Here is a 22210-nt window from a genome sequence, read left to right as displayed (position 1 = left end):
TCCATCCATCCATCCATCCATCCATCCATCCATCCATCTACCTGCCCATCTGTCACATTCATCCATCCTTCCTTGAGCTCCCACCACATACTCTAGTTGTAGCCTATGTTGAGAATTGGAGATACACACATAAAAGACACAGCCCCTGACCTAAGTTGCTTGTGTGTAGCATAAGACAGGAGACAGGAGACGGAGAATCAGAGAAACAAAAAATGGTAAGCTACTCCTTTGCTCATTATAGGAACTAAAGACAAATAATTTTAACATACATTTCTGACCTTCTGTAACAATCAACATTTCCAAAACACTTTCTGCTTTTTCTTCAGCACTTCCACAGCTATAATCTCAAAGTTCTTACTCTGTGACCAGAACCACTAGAAGCCATCCTGGTGGAACTGTCCTCGTGGCCCTTTCTAAGCCTCTTTTCCATAACGGATGGGACATCAAGCAACTGCCCCCCATGCCTAGGGCCTTTGGTGTCTAGGACACTGGCTTTACTGCTGGGTGGAGCTAAGAAAGGAGGCAAAGCTATCAGAAACACTAGCAGGAAACTCAGGTTTGAATCTCTACTCAACCATAGCACAGTTATGTGGCTTTGGCAATTACTTACCCTTGTAGAAATTCAGTTTCTTCTTCTATAAAGTAAAGATAATAATATCTACCTTGAGGGAATGAGACCACATGGCAGGTGCCCAATAGATGGCTCTAATATCTCATACATTAGATCCTAATATTTTACTGATAATTCATTTGAAGATATTTCACTGAAGATTGTAATTGAGGCTGTTCTTGCAAAAGGTAATGATAAATGGAAATGAGCTCAGAGAGGATGAATTCAAAACCCTCAATTGGACATTCAAGGTACTGGCCAGTTTCTAGTGTTTAGAGTGTACTTACCTACCTCAGCTTTCTCATCTGTAAAATGAACTTCCTAGAGTTGTGATAATCATACCTACTTCCTAGAGTTGTTGTGAGGTTACTGCATGTAAAGTGCTTAGAGCAACACCTGTTACATAGGAAGCCTGGCATGAGCGTTCTCATCGGGTGAGGTGGGGCATGTCCCCACTCCACACAGCTGTCACCAGGTTCCCAGGGCTTTACGTGCACTATCTATTTTGTCTTCATCCACTCCTTACAGACCACTGATTCTTTGAGTCCCAAACCTTTTTCTCACACATTTCCCAAGGGGTCTCTGAGGAGATGTAGACAGAACCCCAGTCTGCTGGCCAGTGAAGACGGGGCCTGATCAGGCAAGGGAGGATAAAATGAAGAGAAAAGCTGGCAATCTACTTTACATGGTAAAGCATGTTGTTAAGCTCTAGGTATTCCTGGGGATAGCAAGACCAAGGATCCCCCAATTCCTGATCAGAGAAGAGAACACAAGCGGAACACAAAGCAAATTAGATCAGAAAGAAGTTGTCATTAGACTGTAAATCCATGGGGTGGTGAACTCTCTTGAGAGTGGGGCCTTAGTGCTTAATAAACATTTGTTGAATGAATTCAGTAAATATTTACAATTAACTCTTGAACAACATGGGTTAGAACTTATATGTGGGTTTTTTTTTTTTTAAAAGATTTTATTTATTTATTTGAGACAGAGAGAATGAGAGAGAGGGCACATGAGAGGGGGAAGGGTCAGAGGGAGAAGCAGGCTCCCTGCCGAGCAGGAAGCCCGATGCGGGACTCGATCCAGGGACTCCAGGATCATGACCTGAGCCGAAGGCAGTTGCTTAACCAACTGAGCCACCCAGGTGCCCTATGTGGGTTTTTTTAATAGTATGGTACTGTAAAAGTATTCTCTCTTCCTTATGATTTTCTTAATAACCTTTTCTCTACCTAACTTTATTATAAGAATACAGTGTATAATACATATAACACACAAAATATGTGTTCATGACTGTTTATGTTATCAGAAAGTCTTCCAGTCAACAGTAGTCTATTAGTAGTTAAGTTTTTCAAGAGTCAAAAGTTACACATGGATTTTCAACTGTGCAGCGGGGTTGGTGTCCCTAACTCCCACATTGTTCACGGGTCAACTGTATTGAGTAAGTTCAACTCAATTCCATATTTATTGGGTTCCTATCATGTGTAAGTGAATAGTTATCCCTTTCCTGTATGCTCAAACTCTGTTGTGGTATAGTGGGGTAGTTTCTGGACTAGAAAGAAAAAAAAATAATGATTCTAGCCCTGTTTCCTCAGCTTACAGCCATGAGGCAGTAGAATCCAGATCTTGCAGCTTCCATGTTATGTCCTTTGGACAACTGACTTAACCTCCCAAGCCATAGTTTCCTAATCTATAAACTAGGTATGGTCATAGCTAACTTATAGGGCATTAAGAAGGTTATCTGATATTCACTGTGCTTCTTAAAGCATGGGTGCCCATATCTTTGTCTTAGCATTTGCTTTAGGGGAGAAAAAACTGAAGACAGGAGGATTCTAGCGCTAATAATGTTCTTTTTGTTGTTGATGGTAATTACATGGATGTGTTCCCTTTGTGATAATTCACCAAATTATACGCTTATGATTTGTGTAAAAAAAAAAAAAAAAAGAAGGTTATCTGAGATAATGAATATAAAGAGTTTAGCTTAGAACATGGTAGGAGCCCAATGTTTAGCTTCTTTCCCTGCATCTGGATATGATACCTAACTGCTCTGAACTTCCACTTCCCTGGGGATGATGATCGCTGTCCTCACAGTGGGGTTAGGGCATCAATTGCAGTAACATATGTAAAAAATTTTTTTTTTAAGATTTTATTTATTTATTTGACAGAGAGAGACATAGTGAGAGAGGGAGCACAAGCAGGGGAAGTGGGAGAAGGAGAAGCAGGCTTCCCGTGGAGCAGAGAGCCCGATGTGGGGCTCCATCCCAGGACCCTGGGATCATGACCTGAGCCGAAGGCAGACGCTTAACGACTGAGCCAGCCAGGTGCCCCTGTAAAAACTTTTTAAAAACTGTTTTGTGCTGTATTAGGGACTGAGACCTATTATCAGATGAGAACCTTGCTTGGCACTTTATATATATTATTCTGGTAATTAAAGTCAAGCTGCCTGGGGCTTGACTCTAGGCTCAGTGACTTAGCTGTATTAGCTAGTACACATTACTTTACTCTTCTGTGCTTCAAGTCTTCATCCCTAAATAGGGTAACAATAGTACCTATCCCACAGAGATTTTCTGAAAATTAAATGAGATAAAGTGTTCAACAAACCTAGCACAGTGTCTGGAACATAGGAAAGTTTCCTTAAAAGTTCACTGTTGTTAGCAGCTGTTACTATCAGGCTTGGCTTGCAGATGAGGAAACAGGCAAAATGAGTAACTCACCCCAGGTCCCACTCAGGTATGTAAAGCCCAGCTCTTTCCACACTGCCACACTACCTATACCTTGCATCTCTATGAAATGGAAGCATTTCCTGTCCCTTCCAGAACTCCCTGGCTGCTTGGGGAAGCCTGCTTGGTATTTTTCTCTTCTAAAAGGACAGCTGAGCAGGCTCAGCTCTGGGTCTGGCCCACTGACTGATGTTGGTAAGCCAGGTTGGGTCTCTCACTACATTGACACAAATAAGGAGAGAATTCCAGATTTGTCATGGCAGCAGCTACGATGATCTCTAATTCTGAGCCAAAAGAGGAGGCCCAGCAGCTTTGTGGTCAGAGGTTCTAGGAGCTCCACAGCGGATCCCTTGCTGTTAGGGCCACACACAGAGGGCTAATTCTCCAGAGCACATTCCAACCTAATTTTCAGTTAATTAAAAATTGGAGGGGGCACCTGGGTGGCTCAGTTGGTTAAGCGACTGCCTTCGGCTCAGATCATGATCCTGGAGTCCCGGGATCGAGTCCCACATCGGGCTCCCGGCTCGGCAGGAAGCCTGCTTCTCCCTTTCCCACTCCCCCTGCTTGTGTTCCCTCTCTCGGTGTCTCTTTCTCTGCCAAATGAATAAATAAAATCTTTAAAAAAAAAAAAAAAAAAAAAAATTGGAGGTGGGGAAAGGGGTGGGAGCAGGGATGCCACTGGTTTGTTGAGTGCTGGGGTAATCTTAAGTCAACAAGATGGTGCTGTATAACACGGTTAGGCATCAAGTTGTTTAGATGATCAGAAAGTGCGGTACAAAGTAGGCACATAGGGAGATGTACAGAGAGAGTAACTCGTGTGTGACCAGGAACTGCATGGTGATCTGTGTTTCTAGGAGTCAGTATGCATCGAGTTGGGCTGTTTTATTGTCTGATGGCTGAAAAAGAATGAAAAAGGCATAGGCAGTACAGTGTCTCAGCAGGATGTGTGACACGGAGCTGTATTTTCTGGCCCCATGGGCTTAGGCATCTGAGAGGATGGCAAGCAGAAGTAAGACCCTGCGGTGCTTTGGAGTGTGCATGGCAGTGTGTTTGTAGGGGCCCAGGGTGGCCATCTCAGACAAGGACTTTGGAAGCACAGGACAGTGTACCCCTGGCTCAGGCACTAAGGGTTCTCATAGAGGGCCCCAGAGGCAAAGAGTACTTAGTGCAGGGTAGAGACTAAGAGTATGGGCTCTGGGGCCAGGCTGCCTGGGTTCAAATCCTGGGCCTGCTGCTTATGAGCTATATGATCTTGGAGGAAGCTGCTTAACTTCTCTGTGCCTCAGCTTCCTCAGCTATGAAATGGGGATAATGATACTTACCTCATAAGGTTGATTGAAAGTTAAATAAATTCATACAGTAGAATAATGCCTGGCATTATTATTAAGTGTTGTGGACAATGGAGATGGGGGTGGGAGTTAGTCAGGGGGTGGTGGAAGGGGGGCTACTGGAACAGATGATGTGAAAGATGGAGGTCTGCTTATGAGTTCACATTGACCTACACCTGGGAGCTTCCAGAAACCCCTGAAAGAGGATGGGGATTGTCTGGGTGGAAACTAGAGCCAGCTGTTAGAGCTGACCTGAACCTCTTTGCACACTCAGGTTTGCAAAGCACTTCTGAGGAAGCCATGCTGTTCCAATGAGTCAGCTTTCTGATATGGCTACTGATCACAGGCCAGGAAATAGTTGATGTCCTGGTCTTGCTGCCTCTGGGGCCCGGGGCCAGGTCTGGTGCCCCATGATTATGGGGAGATAGGTGGGTATGTGCCCAGAGGAGAGATTTGGGAGCAAAGCCTGGAGGAACAGAGGAAAGGAGACTCTGGGAAGATGTGTAAACTGTTTTCCTGCATCTGTAGGTTTTCACCCCATTATAGGCAGTTGTGGAGGGCAGAACTGAGGGGGAGTCACAGGGAGGCAGTTCCAGCTTGACCAGCAAGCCGAGCTGGCCAACCACAGCACAGACTTCCTTGTGAGGTGGGCAGTTTCCCTGTATGGAGCTACTCCTATAAACTCCCAAGACCCACCCCAGAAGACTGATTCAATAGGCCTGGGTTGGTGGAGGAATCCGGGTTTAACAAGCTTCCAGATAACTGTTTGGGGGCTCACATTATGCAGAACTTTGCCTGCCTGGGACGGGTCTTAGATGAGATCTAGTATCCCTTCTAGCTCTTAACTCTGATGGTCTGTCATTCTGTGGTCCCTTAAGGTCCCAGGCTTGTGTCCTGATAGTTTTTATTCCTGCCAGACCTCTTGGCTACAAGCTCATTCCTTTGAGCGCCTCCCTGTTCTAGGGCCAACCCAGAAAACACACTCAGGACACAACTTCACAGAGTGCATTGTCTGGAAGCTTTATTTCTTTGTGGGTTTGGATTACAGCTTCTGATTGGGGACCTCAAGGGTGTGTGGGGGGGCTGGTGTGCACGCGCATGCATGCAGAAAGGAAAACAGGATCTAGGTCTACAGCTTTTGTGTTTTTGTGTGAGAAGGTCTCAGCTAGTGTTCATGTTAGCAATGGGAAATGGGGGCTGGGGCTTGAGGAACTAGAAGTAGGACTGGACCCGGGGGAGCTGTAAACTCAAAAGGATGCTCTGGTTCTTTGCCTGCCTCACAGAGAGGGAGTTCACACGGTACTGGGAATTTCAGCCAAATCCTCCTAACCAATCCTGCTTTCCTGGCTGCCTGGTTTCCGCTGCTCCCAGGGACTTGGGCTCCAGTCCCTGGAGGCTCCAGCCCTGTTCACAAGGCCTGACCCTCCCCTGAGGCTGTGGCTGCCTGAGAAGCCCAATGTAGGTTGTCTGGGATGGGTGCAAAGTGGGAGGTGCTCTTCACTGACAATGCCCGTGGGCTTCTGGAAAACTCAGGGAGGCCTAGTGCCTGTCAGTAAGGGCAGAGAATAAAAGGATACTGAATCTGATGTCGCCTTCAGTCTAGGGTCTAACCTGCCCCAGCCCCATGGTCCCTCAAGCCAAAAAAGGTACTAGAGGCCTGGGCCAACCAGAGTCGAGGAGGCAGCCACTAACACTTGCCCTGAGGAAGAGATGAGGAAACAGAGGCACAGAAAAGTTAACAGGCTCACAGGAGGTCTTTTGACCAGGATGTGGAGGAGCCCAGCTTGGTCTGATTCCAGAGTCCACCTTCTTAAATCCTGTGCTAATGGTACTCCCTTATGTGCATCAGCTCACCTGAAGTCCTCATGGGTCCTTCTCCTACTGGGCTCCAGCAACACAGAGGCTATTGGTACCACAAGCATTCCCTTTATTGTCTTGACTTCCCACAAGCACAGAGATAGAATCATGGCATTTGAGGGACCTTCAGAGGCCATGGGGGCCCACCCCCTCATGTTACAGAAGTCTGGTTCTGGTTCAAGGTCATAAGGAGAGTGAGCTTGTGGAAAGCTGGAATCTGGAGCTCCTGCTGTTCAGCTAGGGCTCTCTGACCCTCAGGTCTGTGGTTAGCTTATGGATTCCCTCCCCTGGCTTGGCTGTGCCTGGAAACTCACGCTCACCTCTGACCCAGTGGAGCTATATCTAGGTGTGGTTTGAAGTCGTGATGATAAGAAGGGCCAGCAGGCTTTTGTGCTATCTTGTCTTAGTCTGATGAGAAGGCTTAAAGGTTCTTTTATTGAGAGAGGTGAGATGATGAACTAAAGGTAAACTAAACAGTGTAAAAGGATCTCTTCACTAACGGTAGAATTGCAGCATTGCCAATCTTTTATTTTTATTTTTTTTAGGAACACTTGTATTCTTGAGGAGTATGGCATGACAGCTGTTTGGGGGAGCTAACTAGGATTCAGGAGCCAGATTTTGCATCAGAATCTGGTTTAAGCACACTATTGTTATTAGTGAGGTGGAAGGGGTCAGGAAGGGCTGTGGTAAGAAGGAACCCAGGGCTAGGGAGTAAGGATGCTAAGGGGACAGAACTTGGGAAAGTCATGACTGAGGAGAGGGAGCAGTCACATTTGAATCCAGATGTGGATGTTTTGCTTTATGCTGTCATTCTCTTCTTTAATCTTTAAACCTTCAGTGGATTAACAAATTTAACAAATTTTTTGTTGGCTAAAACTTATAACCCACTATTACCAGTGTTTTAAGGGAATTGTCCACACTTGGTTAGGAGCAGCAGTAGAAAGGGGGCAGCAGCAGAGCACCCAGTTTGGGGAAGACCAGACATCACCCATAGAAGAGCAGAGGAGCAATCTAGAGCCATAAAGAGCAACTGATAAGCAGCACCCACCAGGCTCATGACATTCCTGGAAGAGAGGTTCAATAAAACACTGAGCTGGCTGCCTGTGGCCAAATGCATAGGGGTTTGGCTCACTCCCACTTAGAAATTCAAGGGCTCCTGATGGAATGAGCACTGGGTGTTGTATGCAATTGATGAATCACTGAACTCTACCTCTAAAACTAATAATACACTATATTGTTAATTAATTGAACTTAAAATTTAAAAAAAGGAAACCCAAAAAAAAAAAAAAAAAAAGAAATTCAAGGGCTCCCCAAGTGTGCCAAGTTCTGCAACATCTCAGTCCCAGGAGTTTGCAATAGGGAGATACAAGAAGCCACTCTTTTCTAAGTATTTACTATCTGAGTTCCCACAGTTATGACGTGCAAGAAAACAAATGTCATCCTAACATGAAAATGTTCACTGAGAGTCTGCCTGCTTACCAAATTAATGCTCACTCATACATTCTTCCCTCACTTAACGAGTCTGTCCCTTTGGGCTGAGGTCAGTTCAGACATCTGTCAGATATAATGGGGTGGTACAAGTGCAAACCAAGTGCAAAGTTCATGAATTCAAAGAAAACAGTGTTGGAAAACTTCACATGCACGGTCTTGGACCAGTGAAGAGCAGATGGAGCTGGGCAGCTAACAAAGAAAAAATTACAAAGATAATTTGTATTGGCCAAAAAAGAAAATGATTTGCATATTGAAGGATCCATAGAGGTCCTTGGGAAAATGAATGAAGCCCTTAAATATTAAACACACAATCTCTTAACAGAGGTGCTGTAAAGTAAAATGTGAGGGATGTGGTTCATATGAACAGATTATCATGTCGGTATAAAAAATAAATATGCCAATGCCAAAATCAACACAATTAATTCTTTGTTCCTTCTAAAAAAGTAGCATATAATCAATTTTTTGTTATATGTCTAGCTAAAATAATTTGTTTTCATAATTTCATTTGTACAATACAATCTCAATGAGACCCTTTAATTTCTTTTCATCATTTCTTTTTTATAATACAATTTTACTGAAAATCTTTTCCACTATTTACTATAAAATTTTGATCTTCATTTTAAGTGGACTCAGTTTAAACGGCCTTTTGCTGGTGACCACAACCCTGACATGACGAGGCCCTCTGTGCTGACAGTTCTCCTCCAAGTCTTTCTCCATACTAAGAGGGTGCCTATAGGGTTACGGTGGTTGGACCTTCCAGGAGACCTCAGTCAGACACAGCATAGGAGTTTCTGCTCTCAGGATATATGGGGGGGCTTGGCCAATTCACATGGACCCTGGGTAGTTATTCCTCAGTGTGGCAGCCACACACCTTCCCCCGGTGCCCACTGCAGCCTGCACAGGCTGTCAGCAAACCCTCTAGCCAGGCTGAGTGATGTGGCACCAGCCCAGGGCACTTGGCTTGGCCCCGGCCAGACTAACTGCAGGCAAGGAGGGGGCACTTACTTGGCCGGTGGGGCTCTGGGCTGCCTGTGGCTCTCCAGGGGGCTCCTCGTCCTCGGGAATGTGGGGCATGGCAGCCTCCTGGCGGGAGTGGCCGCGTGTGCCCGGAACCTCCGCGGCGTCAGCCCCAAAGATGCTCCAAGAGGCCTGGGCTCCGCAGGCTGAGGAGACGCCAAAAGGACAAGTCAAATCCACTCCCATCCCTGACCCAGGCTGGGTTCCATTTCCAGGAGCCATGAGCCGCAGAAAAAGCCTGCTTGAGTTTGTATCAACACCAGAGGTTGGACTAGGCTAGGAGAGGGTATTTGGAATTGCATTTCCTCCTGTTCATTTGCTCTGTTTACAAAGTCAGAGATGACCTTAGAGATTTTCCATCTAATTTGGTCCTTACAGTAAACACAGCTATCCCAGAAGGGAGAAAAGTGCTTCAAACTACTCAAAGCCATAGCTAATGGAGGACACTCCATTGGGATCAGATTTGTACTTGTGTATCATTTATTAAGCGCCTACTACATGCCAGGCACTATCCTAAGAGCATTTCCAACATCACCTAATTTAATCCTCATGATGACCTCTGATGCAGGCATTCATATTCACATTTTATAGAAGAGAGAATGGCTTCCGAGGGTGGTAGCCATTTGCCAAAATCATACAAAGAATCAAGCATTTGAATCCAGATCTTCCTGATTTTGAGGCCAGGGCTCTTTTCACTCTACCACATAGCCTTCCTTGCCTGGGTTGAGGAAGAGGAGGATGTTTCTTGACTTTCTACCCCATGGCTGACCTCATGTCCTTCAACAGCTTTTCTGACCCTCAGTATGGGGCTCTCTCACCTGAGGACAGCCCTTACTGGGCCTGTGATTCTGGAGGCTCAGCCAAGGTGGATCTCGTGTACCTTCTGCAGTGCCCACCCTGAGCACCTTTCATTGCTTCCCCAGAAGCCAGGCTTATCCTGTCTCATGGTGTAGCAGCCTTGAGGCCCAGCTGGGATTGACCCAGTCATCATAATCTCATTTATCTCACCACAGTGATTGGCTCAGGGATAGAAAATAGGTCCAGTGTAAACCAATGAGCACACTGTAGTGTTCTGGGACCCAGGTGCTTTATCTTGCTCTGGGTGGTAGAATGTGCAGATGTAAAACCTAATGTTACTGATGCCATTTTGTTTCTGTTTGGAAGTCCAGACTGAGGATAAAACTGACACACATAAGGGGGGGGGGGGGAGTAGAGCCAAGACACCCACAGAAAAAAAGAAGGTGGATCCCTGATCAAAGTTCACCTGAAGCCTGAATTCTTTCTGGACTAGCCAGTTATACAAACAATTAAATTTCTTAGTGTTTAAGTCAATTTGGGTTGGGTTTACTTATAACTACTAATTTGTAAGTACTTATATTAACTTGTAACTACTAACTATTGTTACTTGTAACTAGTAACTATTCTTTCATGTTTCTCACCAATCAAGAGGCCTAGGACCATGATCTCTCCAACAGACCTGAACCAATGGGCCTGGCTTCTCTGTGTCCTCTTAGAAAAGTGAGGTTTCAATCTGGAGAGGCAGGATAGCAAGGTAGAAAGAACACAGGTCTTGGAACCTTATACTTGGATTTGAGTCCCCACTCTGCCATTCACTGGCTATGTGGCCTTGAATGTTGGCTTTACCTCTGAGCCTCACTTCCCTTGTCAGGGGAACAGAGATAAGAATGCCTCCCATGCAGGAATGTTCTAAGGATGAAATGATATAGAGCACCAAGCACAGAGTAGGTGCTCACAGAGGCCACCTGCATGGAGGTCTGCAGCCCAGGAAGCTCGGCCAGAGTCCAAAGGCCTCTACCTAGCCTCTTTGCCCACTAAACTCCTCCAGGTCCCCTTCCCCTAATGGGGTGGGAGAACCAGCCTGATCCTATAACTTCAGAGATTCCCTGAAGTTGCTGCTCTGCTAGTCAGCAGATGAAAACCACCAGATGCAGACCCTGCCCTCAGCCACAGCCAGGGGGCTACTGGGACACACACAGGAGAAACAAAGAACACTGTCATTTACTGAATACCTACTATGTCCTAGGTCCTATGTAAGGTGCTGACTGCAGGAGGCTGTAGGAGAAAGCCAGAAAGCACCACCACCTCCCATGATACTAGATATTCTTCTGGTCCCACAGGAAAGGCCTGTTGGTCAATGCGACCACCATCTTGACTTTTGTCAATCTCTGCAGTGGAAAGGTAGCCCCATTCAGCTCTCAAACAATTGGGGTGACCTCTGCTGGTCAACTCAAGAAGTCTTATCTCAAGTAGGAAATTCATGAACTGAATCATTCATTAATTCACCATACTCACTTTACACGTGCTAGGTGCTGGTGACTTAAAGATGATGAAGCTGTGGTCTTGGCCCTCAAGGAGCACAGAGTCCAGTGGTGGGAGGCAGTATGAAAACAGTACAACTGTTAAGACTTCGAAAGTGAGGAGTGACAGAATCTCAGAAAAGGATCCCCAACTATGGAAACTGGGACAGGTGAGATATAGTTTTAGACTAGATCCATGTTAGAAATGGTGTTTAAGCTGAGCCATGAATACTGAAATGCTGAGTGGAATTTCTCTGAACAGAATAGCTAGAGGGAACAGTGAGACAGGAAGGGAGAAGCCCTCCTGGACAGATTTAACCTGTCTCTTGGGAATGAGAGTTATAGGGCCAAGGCATACTAGGTCTCTCATCCCAACTAGTCACTGTATGAATAAAATGAGCATCAAATTGACCCAAAGGTTGACACTGTGATTAATTTCTATCACCTTTACTTGGATTTTAACAGCAGTGACATCAGTGGTGCTGGACAAAGTATATGGTCACAGGGGTTGACAGTAGCAAAAAAGTACCCACAAACCCCAATTCTACCGGGAAAGTTGGTGCACCTCCCTTGAAACCTCTTAAGTGATGATGGATGGATGTGCAGGTCCAGCCTGTCTTAATAGTAATATGGTTCCCAAAACATGGGAGGTAACAGTTCTACTTTCCTTTCCACCTTAATCTACACAAAGTGTATTGCACTCTGAGTGGTAAGAAGGATTCAGACAAATTGGGGCATGTTCCAAAAAGGGGAAGCAATATGCAGGAAGCAAGAATTTGTTTTTAAAGAACTAAAGATCTTCAGCCTGGAAGAGATGGTGCAGGGAAAAATAAAATCGCTTCTCAGATATTTCAAAGTCATTCCTCTAATTCAATTGTCCCCAAAGGATAAGTGCATGACCAATGAATAAAAGGTCAGATCAAGGCAAGGGAATCCTTTCTAGTGGTTGGGACTATTTGAGATGAAACAGGCTACTCTTTAAGGTAATGAACTCCCCCTTCCTGGGAGAGTTCCAGCAAAGGCTGGGGCAATGGTCACAGGATTCCTAACCCACTCCAGGGGCCATTTTTAACCCTAGGAGTTGCTGAAATCCTGGACTCTTCCTAGTCACAACAAACCACAAATGTAATGGTCCCATCTCATAGGATTCCGGGATCATGGTATCCCAAAGTCACATAAAAAATATGTCCTTTTCTGACCCTCCACTTTCTTTCCTCCACCTCCTGCTCCTCAGTCAGTCCCTCGGTCAGAAAGCAAAGCAAAGGGCGCCTGGGTGGCTCAGTTGGTTAAGTGACTGCCTTCGGCTCAGGTCATGATCCTGGAGTCCCGGGATCGAGTCCCGCATCGGGCTACCTGCTCAGCAGGGAGTCTGCTTCTCCCTCTCCCGCTCCCCCCTCTTGTGCTCTCTCTCTCTCTCACTCTCTCTCTCAAATAAATAAATAAAATCATTTAAAAAAAAAATTAAAAAAAAAAAAAAAAAGAAAGCAAAGCAAATACCTATCACCAAGCATTAAGGAGGGCATGTGGTGTAATGAGCACTGGGTGTTATACGCAAATAATGAATCATGGAACACTACATCAAAAACTAATGATGTAATGTATGGTGACTAACATAAGATAATAAAAGAAAAAAAGAAAGCAAAGCAAAACAGAAACAAATTAAGTGAGACAAGCACTAGGAGATGTCAGCTGCTGCAGGACAAAGCAGAGTGGAGGCTGGCTGTGGTCCCACACTTGACAAGACAGAACCCTGAGCTCCTCAGGGGGAGCCTCAGCAGCCCTGCCTGCCCAGGCCATTCCCACGCTGCTCCTGCCCCATTTGCTTGCTCTCCCATCCATTATATAAACTCCCTGCTTAAAATAGCAAGGTAACAGCAGAGTCCTTCCCCCCAGCGTGACATCTGGGTTCTGCTGGCGCTTGTGGGCACATGGACCTTGCATCCATCACAACAAAGTTAGGAATATAATCTGCAGGAAGTGGTGATCTAGAGCACCGACCCATAAAAGGAAAAAATATTTGGTAATGTTTGGTCTCTGAGCCGCTCCTTCTTTAACCCATTTTCGGGGCCCTTCTAACTACCTCTTTAGCCTGGTCAGTAAAGGGTTAGATGGGTCATTGTCAAGAGCCAGTCAGCTCTTTGGATTCTACTCATTCTGTCCCCAGCCAGTGCTTAACTATATAGTTTGGCCCATTTTATGGGAAGGATAACTGAGGTGCAAAGGAGGGAAGCAACTTAACTAGATCCAGTAACCTTTGTACCTGGTGCAAATTACTTAAGCCTCTGCTGGGATAACTTTCCAATCATTTGTGTAACTGACAAGGCCAAAAGTCTCTAATCCATATTTAAATATTTCATCTGCCCCTGGCCATGCTCATAAAAGAAAGCAAACTAGTATACTTTTCTTCATTCTCTCATTCATTAGATATTTCTAGTTTGCCTACTGAGTGTCAAATACCATGCCAGGTGCATTTCAAGTGCTATCTTTCTTAACCCCTGTGAGATGGGTTTTATTATTTCCATTTTACATATTAAGGAACTTAGGATCAGAGAGGTTCAATAGCTTGCTTGAGATCCCACAGCTAATAAGCGCCAGGCCAAGGATTATAATGCAGGCTAGTCTGACCCCAAACCCATCATCTCCCCCCTCCTCTCCTCTGCCTCCTTCACCTGGAGTTCCACTAAAGTGCAGTAGAACCCAACATAGGAACCTGCCCCACAGAGAACTGGAATGTGCATTCCCAGTGGGGCCATGGGTGGTGGGGGGGGCAGGGCAGAGCAAGCAGCAGCTTGTCAGACAGGGGTCTTATGAGGACAAAAGTGTGGGCCCACAGTTTGAGGTTGCAGGATCCCCACTGTAGGGTGACAAATCCACCCATTCACCCAACCATCTGTCTGTCAGGCTATCCATTCACCCACATGCCTTCTGACTCCTCCATTTATACAACTGTCCATTAGTTTGCCTTTGAAACTTTCACCCCAGAAAGTCCCACACTTATTTAGATCAGCTGCACAGGCTCTGCCCCCCTGGAAAAGCCACTGTAGGGCCCCATGGACTGTGGGGAGAGGGCAAGAGGACAGGAGAAGACTGCTCTGATGGAGTGGCCATTCAAACATAGGCATGCCCATCCACAGCTGGCAGAACACCTCAAACCTGAACCCCTCAGCCAGTGGGAGGGTTGCTGGCTTCCTGTGGGGGTTGCCCGTGTCCCTGCAAGCGTCATCAGGGCTCATTATTTAGCAAGGGCCTTTACAGAAACCTCTTAAGTACTATTATAATTAACATTATTAGTCCCATTTTACAATGAAGAAACAGAGCCCTGAAGACTTACCCAAAGTCACAAAACCCATGAGGTCTATCTCACTCCCCAGTCCCCAACTGGTCAAGCCTGTTGGCTCACGGGTGGTGGTCTTGGCAAGCAGTGGCTTTTATAATGGCCCCAAGGAAGCCTCTCCCAAAACCTTGCAACTAGCCCAGAGGAAACCAAACCTCTATCTGAACCACAGTGTCCCAGGAGCACAGTCTATGAGCTGAGTGGCTCTCACATTTTCTTTGTTAATCTTTGGGTGTCCGGGGAAGAGCCAGAGGCCCTCCTGGGAAAAAAAAAAACGGGTTAACCCAGACTCCACTGACCTTTCTGGAGTGACTCAGAATTCTCAGAAGGGAGGTTTTTTGTTCTTCCAGCTTTGAATTTTTGCTTTCATTTTAGCAACACAAAGAATTTGAAAGAGATTAGGTTGCTATTAATACCACTGGTCTATCTCTAGATGAAGAATTTGATGAAGGGAATTGTTTGGGGTGACTGCACACACATCTCTCTCAGTCCCTCTGCAAATTCAGAGGATGACAGGGAGGGCCACTGGAGATCAGCCAGTCCTGCCTCCTGCTCCCATCTTACAGGCCCAGACAGGGACAAAGACTTAATCAAAGCCATACTTGTGAGTGAGGGGTCGTCAGAGAAAGTCCCAGAACCCCTATTCCCCAGGCCCTGCTACAGACATCCACTTTCTGCCTCTAATTTTGAAGGGCTTGCTTTTGGTAAATGATAAACAAATGTGTCCGTGCTGTGAAAGCAGGCATCCTTTGGCAGTGCGTCCCAATCTTCCTCCTCCTTGTGGTCACTCTCATGGGAGAGAGAGGGTGCTCCCTGGTCCCTGATCTCACCCCAGGGCAGTCCTGGACACACTTGGAAAATCTGGGGCATCAGAGATCAGGTCAAAGTGCTGAGAGGCACTTCTGTGGGTCCCTGGGCCTGACCAACTGCAGAACTGGGTCCTAGATCCCACAAGCAAGCCTGAGCAGGGCTCAACTCGGGAGAACACCATCCTGCTTCCTAACCTTGGGATGCTGCAAGAGGGCTCTGGAACTTGGAAGATTGGGTTCTAATTCTCTTGTGCCTCTTCCCTGCTGGGTTAGTCTCCCCTGGCCTTTGTTTCTTCATCTGTAAAATGGAGACCCTTTTAGGGTTGTTGTAAGGATTAACTTAGGGAATACATGTAAGATGCTGGCATATAGTATGTACTCAATGATTTCCCTTCTCACTCTCTGAATAGGGCAGCTGAGTTCTCTGAGCCATGGCATAAAAATCCAACCAGGCCCAGACAGTCCACTGTTCATCCTGAATAGCAGAGTTCCAGCTTTGTCTCTTGCAGGTAAAGGAGATATATTCCTAGCCTGGCTAGGACTTCTCTGTATAAACAAGGAGATAAAAGGCCATCAGACATGATTGGAATTAAACCCATCAGGGACTATGCGCTCTGACATTTACTCTGCTGTGGGGCAGCCAGTGGTGGCAGACAGTGGGGTTAGAGAGAGAGGGTACAGTACTGTGGTCATCCCAGGTCTATGCTGTGGTCAGTCCCAGGTCTGCATTGTGGTCAGCCATTGATCTGTGCTGTGGTCAGTCTCAGGGGAGCAAGGGTGGAATATAGAAGGGCAAAAGAAAGAAGCAACAGAGAGGGGAAGATGAGGGGCTGGATGGGACTTCCCAATGACTTCTTGCCCTCAACACAATCCTTCTGGTCCAGGGGCTGGGACCACAGGGGCTGCAATCTGGCAGTGCTTCAGGGAGGCTGGTCCTGAGCACTTCCCAACACCTCCTGGGGTCTGCACCCTCTAGCCATGCTCTCCAGGCCTGAGGATCTCTTGAAGGTTCTGTTGGCTGGGGGTGCCTTCATCCCCCTGATTCAGACCCATTCCAGCCCCGGGAGTGAACCAGCTTCTGCTCAGACCAGTGTCAGGACAATATCCAGGAGGAGAGGCTGAGTCAGCCCCAATAAGAAGAGTGCAGGAGTCAGCACCCACTGTGCTCAGCAGGGGGCTGGAGCAGGGGACACCTGAGATAGGGAAAATAGTAACTGACCCCTCCCTTCCCCTCATACCTCCTTTCCCCCCATTGCCTTTCCCCTCACACAAACATGGAGGCCATTCTGTGCCCATTGCCTCAGGGAAGGGTATAGCAGCAGGGGGTAGAGAAAAGGGAGTCTGTCTCTGCCTCATTTGTAGTGAAGGGCTCTCCCTTAGGGAAATGGAGAGGGCTCAGAGTACAGAAAAGAGATTTGGGAAAAGCATCCTAAGTAGGGTTAAGTCTTCCCCAAACCCTGGGACTAGTACAAGATTATGGGGCAAGGGGCAGACAGGAGAGGCCACATAGAAGCAATGAGAGTATGGACTGTGGTGAGGCACTAGAAAAGAGCCCGTGCCCTGCTTCCCTGGAGAGATGGGAGAAAGTCCCGAACTCTAAGAGCAGAGAGGTCTTGGGTCCCGTTTCCCAGACAGAACCCTGATGAAAAGACCCCAAAGAGAGGAAATGTTTGTTTGGAATGACCTGATAGACAAGGCCTTCAGACAGCCTCACAAGACTCCTCATCCCGGTGGGGGGAGGGGTGAAGGCAGGGGGCACATGGCACAATCATTTCTGTGTAGCCAGCAGCAGAGTTGCCAGACTTGAAGGTGCCTTGAGAAGGCTGATTCAGAGGTCACCGACTGACCAATGACTCACAGAAAGCATGGTGGACATCTTGTCAAGTGGGCCAGGACAGATGATATCAGGCACCAGCGCACCCTCCTTCACCCCAATTCCCTGGCACTCGGGAAGCTCCTTGGACCTTGGGTACCATTTTGGAGGAAGAGGGTTGGTGAAACCCTGAAATTCCTGGGATCAGGTTCTAGGTACCCTGAAAAATGGTCAAGCCAGGGCCAGACCTCACTCCAGCCCATCCCACCCCCCAGCCATGACAGGAAGTCAGCCAAAACATCTCCCCAGTTTCCTCCCCAGCTTGTTCACTTCAGCAATTCTTTTATAAAAATAAGTCCACTTGAAAAAATTTTCTCTTCTTGGAAATATGTGCAATTGCTCAATCAGAGGCAGTTCAAAGGCACTGGAAACAGCAGAAAAGTATCTGAGCCTCCCATTTAGCTCCTAGCAGAAATAAATCTTGTCCAGTTCTCTTTGTTCCAGGCCGCCCAGCAGCCTCTTCCCTGAGTCACTCACTCCAGGGTGACATAAATCATTGTCCTGGGGTCAAGGACCACGCGGTTTTCCCCGGGTCTGTGTGGCTGACCAGGGCACTGAGGGGCCAACAGAAAGCATGGAGGACCAAGAGCCTCCTAGGTCCTGGGCCTGACTCTGCCCTCCCAGATGTGTGACCTTGGGGAGTCCCTCAACCTGTCTGACAAGGAGGTGGATTTATAGCTCTTCCAACTTGTACTTTCTTGGAGCTTCTCCAGTGGTGTGCTAATTGTCAAGAATTTTGTGAGCTGGTTGTTAAACACAGACATCATTAAAAATTGAATTACAGCTTTGTGCAGTGGAAGTATTGTAGCCAATGAGGTTTATCCAAGGCATGATTATTGCTAATTAAGAATTAAGTTACAATTAAATTACACTAAAAACAAAGGAAATAAACACCCACAATAATCACATCCTAATTATTTTGCTACATCTTATTGTTATCTATACTCTTGAGATGATTTAGTTCTATTGTATCTGTGGGGGGAAAACACTATATAATGATGTGCTACTGTGCATCTCTTTCCAACTTCACATTCAGTGATGTGGAGTTAGTAGCTGAAATTGGTCATGGTGCCACAGAAATCAGCAAATCCACAAATGCTCCATATCAAGGCTTTTTGTCCAAGAGAGCCAGCTGTTAAACATTTACCAGCTCACCACTGAGCCTCTCCATCCTGGGCTCGGCTCCTCACCCCTGCCAGGGTGCAGAAGGAATGCAGATGACTTTAATACCACCCCACGGTAGCAGAATTACAAAGATTTGATTGCCAGTTACCTTTGCACAATGCTGCTTAGGTGTACCATGTCCCAAACAAGATCCATCATTTCTTCCCCTCCCCAGCTCTGCGTTCTCCCAAGCCCACTCCTCCTATACCCTAGTGAATGCTACTCAGACTAAAAACCCAGAAGTCATCATGACTCCTCTCTCTCCATCGCCCCCACAATCAGTTAGACTCTGAGTCCTGTCAGTCCTAGTTCAGACATGTCTTTGATTGCTTCCCTCCTTCCCCTGGCCACCATCCCTGCCATGGATCTGAGTGACCTGTATCACTGCAAAAACCTCCTTTTTCTCTTTCCCTCTGGTCTGGCCCTTTCCAACCACTCTCTACAAGATGCCAGAAAAGTTTCTCTAACATATAAGTTGGACTGTCCTGCCCCTTCTTATGGAAGACAGAGTGTGGTAGGCCAGGGAGTACTGGTGCCATCTAATGAGCACAGTTAGTATTCAGTTCTGAGGTCATGAAAAATTATGTGGGAGGCCAAGCCCTGCTCCACACAGAAGCATCTCACCAGTCCAGTGGCCATGGCTCTGACAATGTCATCAAAGCAAACCCAGCACAAGATTTGGTAGCAAGCATGAGATATGGTATGGTGAAAATAGCAGGGGTTTGGGAATGAAATAGACCAGGTTCCAGAATAGCTCTGGCCCTCACAGCTCCGTGACCCTTGACAAAGCAATGAATGTTCTCTGGGATCAGGCTGTCATTTGGAAGATGGAGCTAAGATACATCTCTCAAAGGGTTGTTAGGAGATTTAAATAAAATAAGGCATGTATCCAGCACATAGTAGATACTTAGGAAATGTTCTTTTACTCCCCTCTGAGAAAGAGAATATTGATTAACAAAAGTCACTTTGCTTCATGCCACACAGGCCTTCACTTACAACCTAGGTATACTCCTTTCCAGGCACTTTACAGGCTTGGTTTTCTGCTTTGCCAGCCCTTAAAAGCAGCGAGAAGGGACAACTGACTGCAGGAAGGAAGCAGGCACATTCTAAAGAGCGGATACAAGCTCTCAGCTTGGCACACTCTCTGACACCTTCCTAGTCAACTGAGTTCAGCCCTGGTTTATAGCCCAGCCCAAAGCTGGCGGGCATGAATGAAGCAAAGCTCTGATGTTGGCTCCCTGGAAAAGACAGGAGAGCAAGTTCCATTTCAGAACATTTCTATCCAAGATGGTTAAAATGCATAGTTTGACACTTTATACATAATCATTTTTGTTCACAATATATTGATTGGGGGACAAAAACAGGTGGTGTGATTGTACTTTCATTTCAAAATTATATATATATTTTATGTGAAATAGATATAGATAGATTATGGCTATCTATTAGGGAGGGAAGCCCAGAAGGTTAAAACCCAAATGTTAAAAGGGGTCATCTTCAAATGGAATTATGAATAAAATCAATTTAACAGCTTTTAAATATTTATCTCTGTATTTTTTCATTTTTTTCCCACAATGAGCATGACTTACTTGTATAATAAATGATGGAATTGTTAAAGGAAAAAAGGAGTCTCTTTGGTGTCCTGAAAAATTACTTAGAGAGGACAGTTTATGCCTGATCATGGACTACTTAGGCATTATTGGTCCTTGTTTCAGCATGTGCTGGTTGAGGCTCTGAACCTTCTTGTGGACTCTCCTGTCTGGGAATTTCCTGGCCAACTATTGTTCATCCTTTAGTACTCTGTTCAAATGTCACTTCCACCAGGAAATCTCCCTGACTCTCTCTTCTGATGCCACTCTTCTAGACTCCGGCAGGCCCATGTTCTCCCTTGCCTTGTGGCTCTTCACCTTGTCTTAGAATCATCTGTTTACTGCACGGGCAGTTCTTAGCCTTTTTGCTACCCAGTCCCCCTAAAGTATATGGCAAATTTCTATTAACTAACAGGGCATAAATCTCCAGGGTACAGAAGCATGAATTGTCCTCCAGTGAACTCTGATGAGGACCCCCCATTGGGCACACTATCCCCTCCACCCCCTATCCATCTTCCCCTTTCTCAGCCACACTTCATTAAGAATCATGTTCTAAACATTGGGCTTCTTGATGGCAGAGCCAGCATATAATTCATCTGCCAGGATTTCTTGGATAGATGAATAGATGAATGAGTAAGTGAGAGAGTAGAAGAAAATATGTCACAGACTCTGATACAGAGTTGTTAAGAGTTCAAACCCTGGTTTTTGAGGAAGCCTTGGAAGTCAAATGACCCCTCCAGGCTGATTTCACTTATGGCCCCATCATGGCCTTGGAGTTCCTCATGTGAGAAGTGGGGAAGACAAAACCCCGTTTTCCTCTTACTTTTTTTTTTTAATTTTTTTTATTAACATATAATGTATTATTTGTTTCAGGGGTACAGGTCTGTGATTCATCAGTCTTACACAATTCATAGCACTCACCATAGCACATACCCTCCCCAGTGTCCATCACCCAGCCACCCCCTTCCTCCCACCTCCTTCCACTCCAGCAACCCTCAGTTTGTTTCCTGAGATTAAGAGTCTCTTATGGTTTGTCTCCATCTCTGGTTTCGTCTTGTTTCATTTTTTCCTCCCTTCCCCTATGATCCTCTGTCTTGTTTCTCAAATTCCTCATATCAGTGAGATCATATGATAATTGTCTTTCTCTGATTGATTTATTTCGTTTAGCATAATACCCTCTAGTTCCATCCACGTCGTTGTACACCAATGTTAATAGCAGCAGTGTCCACAATAGCCAAACTATGGAAAGAGCCTAGATGTCCATCAACAGATGAATGGATAAAGAAGACGTTTTCTTCTTACTTAAATGACATGAGCACACATCATCTGGGCAGCTGCATATGCAGGTAGATGCATTACCTGCCCCATTCCTACTGAGCTTGCCCAGGTTAACAGCTGAGTTTTCTCTCTCGATGATGTAAGTGGGTTTCCTGTCTTCTCTGACACACAGGGGTGCAGATGTTCCCCATAGGATTCTACCAACTGAAACCTCACAAAGAGCAGGGCCTCCTCCTCTGCCACCTACATGCCTTTGTTTGACCAGGAATACTTTGCAAAGTGACTTTTAGGATTCGCTTATCAATGGGACTGGCAGCTTTCACTTAAATCCTGCAGGAAGCCACAGAGCAGCCCCACTTGCCCTTCCAGCTCCACTTTGAAAACTAGCTAAAGCAGTCCCCAAATTGCTGCCAGTGGCACGTGCTCAAATGTGCCATCACCCTAGGGTCTGTTGCCATGGCGCTCCTGGAACCGTGTCCCCCTGCAAAAGAGTTAAGCCATGAGGGTTGGCAAAGTGGTCATAGCCTCCGAAGCCAAACCTGGACACATGGCCCAACTCCTGCTCTGATGAGGGCACAGATTCTGATGTTGGGGGCCTGGGAATCCAGAACCCATAATCTCCCACTCCTGTGAAACAGGGTGTCTGGGAACTGTGGTCTCATTTCAGGGAGAAGGCCAGAGGAATTGAGCCAGCTTGATGGGACCCTGGCAACAGCTAGTCCTGCCCACACTGCACATGCAGACTCTCTCAGAAGCCAAAAGTGGGGCCAAATCTCAGCTAACAACCTCTTCCTTGGATCTTCTGGCTTCTGTGTCTGAAGACATTCATTC

The 22210-nt window shown here is 46.2% G+C and overlaps 1 protein-coding gene, 1 long non-coding RNA gene and 1 pseudogene across 10 annotated transcripts in view; 2 read left to right on the top strand and 1 right to left on the bottom strand.

The window, feature by feature from the left end:
• Positions 1-22210, top strand: part of LOC144379439 (uncharacterized) — a 209929-nt gene that overhangs the window by 123443 nt on the left and 64276 nt on the right. For 4 of the 5 annotated variants that reach the window (XR_013442431.1, XR_013442430.1, XR_013442429.1 and 1 more), the window contains exon 5: positions 21269-21447. The exons of the other annotated variant lie outside the window; for it this stretch is intronic. This is a non-coding gene — a long non-coding RNA (uncharacterized LOC144379439). The remainder of the gene's footprint in view (positions 1-21268; positions 21448-22210) is intronic. 5 annotated transcript variants of the gene reach the window in all.
• The window catches only part of IRAG1 (inositol 1,4,5-triphosphate receptor associated 1), a 132216-nt gene that overhangs the window by 78420 nt on the left and 31586 nt on the right, over positions 1-22210 (bottom strand). For 3 of the 5 annotated variants that reach the window (XM_036111138.2, XM_078058405.1, XM_036111140.2), the window contains one exon: positions 9006-9163. In XM_036111138.2, coding sequence (XP_035967031.1) covers positions 9006-9163 — 158 coding nt within the window. Of the gene's footprint in view, positions 1-9005; positions 9242-22210 lie in introns of those variants that run through there. The other 2 variants (XR_013442428.1, XM_036111136.2) reach the window with 1 other exon arrangement.
• Positions 18134-18216, top strand: LOC118547589 (U4 spliceosomal RNA; annotated as a pseudogene).

Source organism: Halichoerus grypus, chromosome 11 (assembly GCF_964656455.1).
Source record: "Halichoerus grypus chromosome 11, mHalGry1.hap1.1, whole genome shotgun sequence".
Classification (NCBI taxonomy): Eukaryota; Metazoa; Chordata; class Mammalia; order Carnivora; family Phocidae; genus Halichoerus; species Halichoerus grypus.
This window is presented reverse-complemented; position numbering and strand designations above follow the sequence as displayed.